The 11,892-nt window shown below is 37.1% G+C and overlaps 1 protein-coding gene across 1 annotated transcript; it reads left to right on the top strand.

The window, feature by feature from the left end:
• The first annotated feature begins 3,159 nt into the window (after positions 1-3,159).
• On the top strand, positions 3,160-4,275 carry LOC130815606 (uncharacterized). The gene is made up of 3 exons (XM_057682097.1): positions 3,160-3,477; positions 3,634-3,841; positions 3,974-4,275. The coding sequence occupies exons 1-3, from the start codon at positions 3,160-3,162 to the stop codon at positions 4,273-4,275; spliced, it is 828 nt and encodes a 275-aa protein (XP_057538080.1).
• Positions 4,276-11,892: the final 7,617 nt, after the last annotated feature.

Below are 11,892 nucleotides of genomic sequence, written 5' to 3'. Positions count from 1 at the left end.
TTTATTTTGTTTGCTAAAATTCCGCAAGTTAGAGCAAAAACGTAGTAAAACTCAATACACAACAATTCACCCCCCCCCCCCCCCCCCCCCCTCTTGTTGCATTTGATCATCTCTTCATATTCCAACACTGTCCGACCTGGTTCTAAAAATAGATCATGTGGGGGTGTAAATTTATGATTGTAGGAAGTAGTCGTAAACCAGGGAATAGACCTTGGACGGTGAGGGTATGTCTTGGTGAAAGGAAGACATAACCACCCGTTCTTAGTATACAGAGATGGTCATATAAGTGTTAAAAGCCGATCCTGCAGTTCTACGACGCATATCTCAGATTCTTGAAGATGAATTATATCCTGATGGTACTGAAATACTCGAGCCACATGCAAGTCCACCGAGAAAGGGAAGACCAACGATAACAAAACCTTCAGGAGAAGCAAAAGCGCTTTTGAATACAACATATCGTCCTCCAGGGGTCGCGGATCGAGATCTTCATCACAGCGGAGATCTAGTGATAGATCTAGTGCCCGATCAACGCAATCATCAGTTGGAATTAACTTTATTTTCAACTTATCTGGTACCTGTCTTTCCTTTATGTTATTCAAATTAGTTTAATACAATTGAATGTTACTAACTTTTTTTAAATTACAGATGGTTCAGCAAGTCTTAATTTTTCACTTTTTCCATGGCCCAAATACATTCCACATATTCTTTCTCCGTACTTGTTTAATTGGATTGATATTGGTGATGGAAACATGCAGAGCTATTGCCGTCACAGAGTTGGGAGGCGAGGAGGCATGGCCTCTTTTACGGCGTGCAATGTTTATGGAAATGCAAAAGAATAGAGAGCAATATCTACATGTGTATCTATCAGCGGAGACGCTAGATAATGCTATGTTTAGAATTGGTTCACATAGCAAGGGACCTGCACCATTTATTTACTGGTTGGAAGCACCGATGGGATTGTACTCTACAGCAACGTTTCCTAACATTGCCATTGCGTACTATGGTTCTACTGACGGTATTCCCCACTATAACTTTTTAGTTCTTCCATTAAGGAGAACAACGTGAGTGCATGACATAAATAAAGTTCTACAATAAGGGAACCTACTTCATGCCTCCGTGTAAATAGATAGAGAAGCAAAGGTCACAGAATACGTACCCTGTGCCATTCGCGTAGCTTGGGTAGGTCTCATAGGATGGGGGAATAGCCTATACAAAACCCAGCTATCTAACTGTCCTCTCAAGCAAATACACCTCTACGATATCAAAACAGGTGATACTCCCGATAAAGGCGGTGTGTGGGTGCTCATTTAATAATGCCCTAGGAGAAGTAATGTATAGATTTCATTCCACCGACTTACAAGAAAAGTTAACATAAACAAAATAATCTAAAATTAAAATAAAAAGTATAATAATGTGTGAGGTGATGTACAAAACCTGTGTCTCTGTCATAGATTCCAATATACTCCTACAGTCTCTCAGCCTGCTGAGCTCACGAACTGGCTTCTGCGTGGACCACATCTTTGCCCTCGTCTTATTAGGCACATCAGCTTGACAAGGATGAGGGCGGAAGGCCGGGAAGTGCTCGTAGATCCATGTCTATAACAATGTAAGACAACCAGTAATAGTCTTGGACCGAGCTCTAGACGCCATACCCAATTGGCGAAACAAATACGCCAGAGTCACTGTACCCCAAGCAATCTCATCCTGGTCGGCATTCACAGTAAGTATAGGGTGAGGTCGCATCCCAACTCTAGTCTTACCCACTAGTAATGTTGAACCCACAATAGCCATATAATAGGCTGTAGACTATGTGTCTAAAGATTGAGACTGTCATGGTATCATTTATTTAATTTATTTATTTATTTAAATTATTAACGTCATATTACTTAAATACCCTTTGACCTTTTGTGTTGACTTTGACTTTCGGTCAACGGGCTTTTTCTGGATTCCCCATCTTCCTTGAATGGCCCATGGGCCAATTATTTCTAAAAACCCTAACTTCCCATAAGGAAATGACCATCAGGTTGACTCACCTTCCCACTCTCCCACAATGCATGGTTCTCCTTGGTTCAAGTTTGGTAACTACCCATTACTCCCATGATACTCCACATCTTCTCTGAAATAACTTCCCTTCCTCACCATTATAAATAGGGGCCATCATCAAGAAGGGAGGATCACCTGAAAATAATCCTTCTTAGTATCCTTACTCCCACTGCTTCATTAACCTACCCAAACACTTACAATCTTAATCTCGATATCATTTACCGCATTCTTTACAATCTATTATTCAATAATCTTTGATCTACGTTCTAACTTGAGCGTCGGAGGGGCTTTCCGGGAGATCACCCCCCGGACAAGGCTAACGTGTTGTTTTGTAGGAACTCAAGTCGCTTCCTTCCACGAGTCGCTCCTCTTGATCACACTTCCACCTATCTCCAGGTATATTAAGTGTTTTTTGCACTTCCTCGTTTCATCACCGAAACAGTTTGGCGCCGTCTGTGGGGAAAGGATAAGAAGTCATGGCTCCTAAGAAAAATCCGACTCAAACCGCCACCGTGCATAGCACAGATACAGACACTTCTGCAGGTCACGCTAATAATCAAGGCATGACTCGCCGTGATCTGGACATGCTAGCGCGGAACCTCACGGCTGCTTTCTCTGAACAACTCCGCGTCGTCATAAATAATGCCCCTACTCAACAACGAGTATTAGAAGATATAGCGGATCAAATAAAAAACTTGCGGGAACGAATCGAACCCCAGCAGGAGATACCGAAGTCTCATGAATCTCAGGATGGGAACTCGAGGACTTCCCACTAGACGCAATAAGAAGAGGCGGGAGAGATCTAGAACCTACCCGAGCCTCAGCAAAACAGACCTGCGAGATGACGAATCCAAAACCGCCTCTCGAGATGCCCGTACTTACCTGGAAAACAAGAAGCAGAGGGCGTTCGAAAGTGTTCAATCATTGGTGGACAAAAGGAGGGAAGAAAGGAAGAAAGCGCAACTCACGGGATCTAGCCATCCCACCAGCCCCGTCATAATGCCGCGGAATGAGACCGGCATGAGTAGCCTCCCCGAAGATCTTATGCCAATAATCTCTCCGTTGGCTCCGGAGATACTGAATACTCCCAACCCCGGAAAAATAAAGATCCCAAATATGGCGGCCTTCGATGGAACATCCTGCCCCAAGGAACACTTGATGGCATACAAAAACTTGATGTTGCTGTACACCACCAACCCAGCATTATGGTGCAAATTCTTCCCAACTACTCTCACAGGAGTAGCCTTGACGTGGTACACCTCTCTTCCAAGGAGAAGTATCCACACCTTTGCCCAATTAGAGAGCAAATTCCTAGGTCACTTTGTGGCATCCAGAAGGCAGGAGAAATCAAACTTCCATTTGCTTAGCATAACGCAACTGGAAGGGGAATCCATATCATCGTATCTGAGTAAATTCCACGAGGCAGTACTGGAGGTAACGGATTTGGAAGAATCAGTCGCCTTAAACGCCCTAATCAACGGAATGAAGGCTCAAAGGCTCAAGTTCCAGTTGGTCGAGAGTCAAGTGAAGACATACGCGGAGGCCATGAAGCAGTGCCAAAGCTACGTCACGGCTTCCGAGATATGTCAGGCACATGACCCCAAAAAACGAAGGTCAGAAAAAAAGGATCCAATATCCTCCAATCATTCCTCAAGGAGCAGAGAGGAACATTCATCAAGGAGGGATAGAAACTACTTGCCGCGTCGTCCAGAACCTCCGTCAGATATGGGGCCTCCACGATCCAGACACATATATGTCGCTGAAGGGGAGTCCAGAACGCGAAATCTACCAGATGGAGGTAACGATCCGCTGTTCAACCGGAACAGGAAGGACATATTCTTCGCCATCCGGGATCAGTTGCCAACTCCACCTCCTACTACCACCCCCTCTGATCGACGCAACTACAATCTGTGGTGTGATTACCATAAAGAACACGGCCACACTTTGGCCCAATGTCGCGAACTCAAGCGTATCCTACATCAGCTAGCCGACGAGGGGGAGCTATCAAGGTTCATCAATCGAAAAGACTATGGCACGAGAGGTGACGCGGAAAGAAGGCCTTGGAACCAGAAAAGAAACAAGGCTAGGCGCGAAACTTCCAACACACAAGGAACCATCAATATGATTTTCAGCGGCTACACCGAGGAATATCCTACAATCCGCGCCGCGAAAGACAGCGTCCATACTCTGTTCAAAGGACCCCAAAAACCACCTCAAGTGGGCCGATCATGAGATTTGATGCCACTACTTCCCAACCGTTGCAACAACCACACACTGATCCTTTAGTGGTTACCATCAAGATTGGGCAAATGATGGTGAGGCGAGTATTGGTGGATACCGGAAGCACAGCCGATCTTATAACGATGGAATGCTTAAAAAAAAATGAAATTCGAAGAAAAGCACCTGCAACCCCTTGATAAACCTTTGATTGGGTTTGGAGGAAACCAGGTCATTCCAATGGGAACAATCATACTCCCTGTGCGAGTAAGGGAAAGAAGCGGAAGCAGAACAATGCCCGTGCGATTCACGGTGGTAGATCTGGCGTTCCCCTACAACGCCATCATGGGACTCCCACTCATCAACAAGATCAAAGCGGCAATCTTCCCTCACCAACTCTTGTTACAGTTTGAGCAGGACGACGGACAAGTGGGCATCCTCAAGGGAGACCAGGTAATGGCCCGCCAATGCCTCATCAACACCTTGAAACGAGGAACTTCCGTCATCCCTTCTAAAAGAGGAAGGGGAGAAAAGTCTCCTTCCCTCATGAGTATAGATGGACAATAGCCCTCATTCATCAGTCTCAATTTCCACTAACAGCAGTTTTAGTCAAATTAGACAATAGCTCTCATTCATCAGTTACAATCGTTTTTCCGTCACAATTTCAATTTCAATATAGTAGAAGTTTCAATAATTCATTCATCATTCAACGTCAAATTCCAATATTTCCAATTATTCGGTGTTATATTCTACATTCTCGAAATTATCTAGTCTTCAAAATGTAAAGTTGTCGGACGTACTCGACATCCGTTTACACAGCCTTAAGTTATCAAGTATCAGACGCCCACTAAACTTCCTTATTGCAAATCTTGTTAAAATCATCGTTTTCTATAAACTCGGCAGAAATCAGCGACATCTATGAATCGTTTTCTAGTCTTGAATTCATTTGCTAACGGAAGCGTTCACCACACATCCGCGGAAGTATTCCATTTTCCACGAACTGCCCGACAAATGCAAAAAGTAGTTAAGACTTCTGAATTGAATCTTTAAAACTTGCGGAAGATATCACGAAGGAGCCGTGGTGGCTATAGCACTTCGAGAATATTGGTTGTGTCTGCAGAGTCTATAAGTCGGACTCTATATATAACCAACTTTCTCGCAATTTTTCTAAGTTATGAAGATTCCGCAATAAGTCTATGCAGGTATTATTTATTACGCGACAATGTTCTATATAGCTGAGTTCACTTGCCTTAGTGTTGTCCTACAATTCCTATAAGGCATGAAAAATTATTGTGGAAGATATCCGTGTCATCGACAAGTCGGACCCCCAATGAGAGGGGGAATATCGATAATTTTTCTAAATACCTAGACACTTGAATGTTTTGGGGGAGTCGATAAGTCGGACTCCCAAGGTGTGTGAATATGTCGATAATTTCTCTAAGTTATCAGGCTTCCTCATGAAGCCAGAGGGTCGATAAGTCGGACCCTAATTTAGACCCCAAAAAGGTAAAAACGTTGGGAAACATCTAAGTATGATGAGGATTGTTCATTCTACCATCTGACTTATAGATGTGGCGGATCTTTTGCCGCGTCACTCGTGATAGCCGCGGAATAAAAATGAAGCCGCGTCATCCTCCTCTTCGTTACAAACCCCTACATGATCAGCTTCCAATTTTTCAAAGTTCCAATAAATCCGTACTCATTGTGGAAGGTGTCCGTAGAGTCGATAAGTCGGACTCCCAAATGCCCCCAATTATGGTGCAAAAATTCTAAGTGTGGGAGAATTCTCATATTTCCGTATGATCGAAGACACGGACCTTTGTGCTCATTCCGCGTTATAGAAGAATAAGGGGCTTGTTAAGACGAAGAAAAATTGCGAGTATTTTTGTCGTTCCCCGATGTTGATAAGTCGGACACCCAAAGTGTGAAAATATTGATAATTTCTCTAAGTTATCAAATTTCTTATTGACGTCGTAGAGTCGATAAGTCGGACCCTAAATTACACTCCAAAGGAAATATAAAAAATTCTAAGTATGGAGATTACCCATTCTACCGTCCGACTTATAAATCTGGCGAATCCTTATTCCGCGTCATTCAAGATAGCCGCGGAATACAACAAGGCCGCGTCATCCTCCTTAGCGTCATATGAGCAACTTCCAATCTTTCGAAGCAATCTTATCGATCCGCGATATAGATAAGTCAGACCCCCAGGTGCTCCCTACCATTTTTGAGATATTATAAGTATGGAAGGATTTTCATATTGAATGTATAGTTGAAGATGCGGACTATCAGTTCGCGTCATGATTAAATCGAAGACGCGGAAATATTCTGAGCGAAAGTCCAAGCCGCGTCGTCAGTTGCTCACGTGATTTATTACTCTGCTTTGAGACATATTTATGCCGCGGCATATTACCCTTCTAAGACTCCACGACATATCAACACGATCCACATCCTCATAGACATTCTCTTCATTTGTCTCATACCCATCAAAATGATCTACTACATCCTCATTGACATCAACCACATTATTGACGTCCTCAACAACACTTTTCTCTTTGTAAACTCCCTCCTCACCATGCCAAACCCAAACATGATATTGAGGCCTAAACCCACGTCGAAGTATGTGCTCCCTAAGGATATCAACACTATCTACCTTTGATACATTGCCACAAGTGACACATGGGCAATAAAAACCAACTCCACCCCGTCCTAACTTGATGTTCAACCGCAATACTACCAAATTCTAATACGCCATCAATAAATTCCGACGATTCAATGCTTCCATACATCCAAGAACGATCTTTTGTCATCCTAATTAGTGTGGTTAATTAATTCAAAATAAAATTAATACACAACTTTTAACATATATACTTAACCCTATTTAACCCTATATAACCAAAAACATATTTTAATGACAAAACATATATAACCAAAAAAAAAGCCATTTTCTTTAATCAAATACACATAAATCAAAATAATAAAAAACTAATAATATACAACTACATACATAAGTAAATTATTCACATTCAATCTACCCTAAAACTCCTAATTGATTAAAATTATTCACATTCAAATATTCATGTACATACATAAGTAAATTATTCACATTCAAATATTCAAGTACATACCTTGGTAATTAGATCTGATAATTTTTTTTTCTACAATTAGATTATCTAACCTACAATGAAAAACAAAATCAAAATTAGTATTAAAAAACTAAATCAATAAAACACAATGAAGCTAAACTTGAAGAACTTAAATAAAGATTGAAAAATTTATACCTTGAAGAAGAAGAAGACTTTGTCCTAATTTCGTGGGTTTCGTGGGTTTTTGAAGGAAAAGCAACAATGGTGGGTTGAAATGTAGTAGATTAAAACAAGGAGAATCAACAATGGGTTGAAATTTTGTGGGTCTATGAAGATGAAGAAGGAAATTCGTGGGTGGGTAAATTTGTGGGTCTTCGAAGAACAACATAAGAAGAAGAAGAGTAGTGACTAGTAGCAGTGGGATTTCGAAGAACAATAGAAGAAGAAGAAGAGCAGTGACTTTTTTTAGAACAATAAAGATGAATTTGACGTGCGTTTTTGAAGAAGAACAGTAGTATGCAAGTTTATGAAGATGAACACAGTAATATGCAAGAAGTTGTTGTACGTAAAGATTTCAAGGGCTTGCACTTCAAGAGCGTTTATGAAGAAGAACACAGTAATCCCCAAGAAACAGTCAGGAGGTTTTTGAAGAGGGTTTTGAAGGAGAATGCAATAGTCGTGTTTTTGAACAATGAAACAGAATGAACTGCATGTTTTAACGTTAAATGGCAGGTTTTTGAAGAGGTTAATGTTGCGGGCAAAGAACAAACCGCAGCAATTGATGAATTTTTTTTGTTATCTGCTACGGGCGAAGAACATACTGCAACAATTGATGAATTCCTTTTTTGTTATTTGCTGCGGGCTGCTGGAAAACCGCATCAATTGATGTTATTTGCTGCGGGCTGCTGGAAAACCGCAGCATTTGTTGAATTTATTTTTTTTCTAATTGTTTTTCCTATTTATTGCTGCGTATATTAAAAACCGCAGTAAATGATTAGCAACAGATACGTATTTTTCCACTAGTGCTCGTTAAAGCAAGTAGACTTATAAAATTTTAGACTTACAGATAAATTTTATAGGTAAACAGATTCACCAACACCCAACCCACCATAAAAACCTCTATGCAAAATTAAGCATAGTTGAATCTTGATCTCTTTATGGAATAAGAAAAATACGAGGAGGATTAGTCAAGTAATTCAAACATTCTTAATTCTACTCATATTTTAATGTTTATGAATTTAGTAAGAAATTATAAGAAAGTAAAATGAAATTTTCGTGGGTCAAGGTCAAGGGATAAGTCTTCCCTTGATTTTATAAAAATCCAAAAAACATACATAAAGCTAATGATAAAATACTCAGAATAAATCAAACATAAGATTAATTGAGTGGGAAGTTTCATGAGTGATTAATATTGGAAGCGTGTATGTCGCATGCAGCATGGCTTTGCTAGGCGCCCTCACAAGTTTGTATTCTGCTTTATTGGTTGGAGTTGGAGGTGGAAGTGGAGGTGGACAAAAATTGTCTTTTAGAAATTAATTGAGGACTCGATCTAATCTTCCAATACATTTTATTAATATAGAACTCGTCTAATATATGAATTTTTTAATACATTAATCATTTTAAAAATTTAAGTTTATGGATTTTGAAACACCTTTTTATATACTACAATTTCAGTCATAGGCGAAACTTAGTTTGGGCGGGTAGGGGCTTTGCCTCTTCGAGATTTTCTGCAATTTTTTTTTTAATATACAACCATAAATTTATATTTTTTAAAATTTAAGTCTAACAAATAAAAGCAATATAGTTAAAGGAAGAGAGTAACCGGAAAAAAAAAAAAGCTTAGTAATAATGAATTATCAAATTAGGAATGAAATTATCATTTAACAAATGAAAAAAAAAACGAAAAAAAGAAGAAAGAGATTAGGAGAAATCGACAAAATTAAATATTAAACTTACCACGCACACTTAAAGGATAAAGGTTTGTTTTATAGTTTTAATTGAATTTTGTAAATAAGTGAACACTTGATTTAGTGAAAATCCATACAATTAAACAATCAATTATAAGTATTAAAGACAAGACTTTGTAACGCAAATGGGGAACGATTTTCGTGCTGATAATTAAATTATTCAAATTATGTATATTTTAATTAATTAACAAAATATATATATATTATTAAAATATTGTGATTATTCATGCATAAGTAAACTGCATACATAATTAAACTACATACATAATTAATTAGATTACATATATACATAAGTAAACTACCTATATAATTAATTAACAAACTACATGCATAAGTAAACAAAGCACACATATCAAAATAATTAACAACTAATTATAACAACAACTTAAAAAAAATGTAAAACTTAAAAATTAAACAATTTAAAGAACTTAAATTAAGAACTTGAAGAACTTAAAAAAATATAAAACTTAAAAAATAATCAACAAACTAATTATAACATCAAGTATATAAACACATAAAAATAACAACCAAAATCAAAATGAAAATTATACCTTGAATTTTCGTGGATTTTGGGTTGTGTAACCTATACAATGAAAAAAAAAAATCCAATTAAAAAAAAAAAAAAAAAAAAAAAAAAAAACCTAAGCCCTAAAACACAATGAAGCTTGAACAACTAAAAATAAGCTTAAAAAATTATACCTTGAAGAAGAACAAGAACTAAGCCCAAATTTCATGGGTTTGAGAACTTGAAGAAGACAACAATGGGAGATTTTTCGTGGATTGAATAAGAACAACGAAGAACGAAGAACGAAGAAGATGATCAAGAATGTATGCGAAGAACGATGAAGAAGCAGCAGATTTTTCATGGGTTTAGGAGAATACAACAGTGAACAAGAAGCAGTATAGTAGAGGATTTTTCGTGGGTTTAAGCTAATATGTATTCAAGAAGACTATAGAGGCGCATTTTAAAAAAAAAAAAATTAAACATACTTATTTGCTGCGGGCTCAAAGGAACCGCAACATATACCCACTTATTTGCTGCGGGCTACATTAAATCGGAGCATATATTTTGTTAATTGTTGCGGGCAACCTGGAACCGCAGCATTTGATCTTTATTTTTTTTTCTAATTATTTTATGCTATTTAATGCTGCGTTTGCTAAAAACCGCAGTAAATATCACGCAGCAGATACTTTTTTCCACTAGTGTACCTTGTAATCACTACTAGTATAAATTGCATCCTTCTGTATAAATGATAATATAACTTTTTCTCAAATTCTTATATTCTTCTATAGTTCTTATAGTCTTACATGGTATCAGATACTCTTGGTCCTTCCTGTGATTCTATAATGGCTGCCACATCTATTATTACAAACAATATTATATGAGATAATTATTTATTAGTAGGTTGTCACTCATATGGAGATAAATGTGAATTGGAGATTATGCTGATGGGGGTTATGGCTACCGAGTTACTTTCTTTTGGCACTCAAGGAAAAGAACAGATTGTTGATTTCAAATTTGGATGTAGTTTTAATAATTCCATTATGATGATGGGGAATATAGGTATGTTATGTTCTTTTATTAATTTCTACTTCCTTTTTTTTCATTTACTTTTTCGTAGTTTTTAAAGTAATTTTTTAGTCTCAATATCTCTAAATACACGTTATAATAAATTATAAAAAATATACGATAAAAAATATATATATTAACACAAATCTAACGAGATTTCGTTGGTTATACGATAAAAAGTAATATTTGGCATTATTGCTAAAGTAATTGCATATATTTGCACTTGCTATTTTTTTTTTGATCGTTGATCCTTAGTTAAAATTTTCAAATTTTCACAATTGGTAATTCTAAATATTTTGAAATATATTTTAATGCAAATTAGTCAATGGATTTTTCACATTCTTTCTCTTTTCTCTTTTGTTCTTGCTGTTTACATTAGGTACATCTTAATTAAAACTTAAAAATTAAATTACTTTAGTTATGCATTTATAAATATTATAAAAATTGATATTTAGTTTGAAAAATACGTACCAATATGAATCGATATCGAATAAATATATTTAATTAAGTAGATTGACAGTAATTTGTAGATAAGTATGAAACCAAAAATATAATATATTTGAGAAGAAAAAAAAAGATTGAGTAATTCAAACTGAAATTTAAAATTTGAGAAAGAAAGTAAAATTACAAAGACTATTATTTGTAGTGAGATAATTTGTAATTATCATGTAATTAATCATGAAAGAGCCAATTGGATTTCTATCTTTTTGATGGGTATACGTATACCGTAGCAAATGAACTTGCAACAAATCAATTTTTAATATATATATTTAGTGAAAATGTCACTAATTTTTAGTGACATATATATATAATTGTATTTTATTTGGTTTTTAATGGTATCTGTAAATGTCATTTTCGTCTATTGCAACATTAAAGGAAATGTCGCTATGTTACTTAAAGTTTTAGTGGTATTTATTGACCCCTTTAGTAACATAATAAAATAACAATTGAGGCTTAATAAATGTCCCTTTAGGCTATAATGACATTTGTATATGCTATTAATGCTAAA

Source organism: Amaranthus tricolor, chromosome 6 (genome assembly GCF_026212465.1).
Source record: "Amaranthus tricolor cultivar Red isolate AtriRed21 chromosome 6, ASM2621246v1, whole genome shotgun sequence".
NCBI classification, from domain to species: domain Eukaryota; kingdom Viridiplantae; phylum Streptophyta; class Magnoliopsida; order Caryophyllales; family Amaranthaceae; genus Amaranthus; species Amaranthus tricolor.
This window is presented reverse-complemented; position numbering and strand designations above follow the sequence as displayed.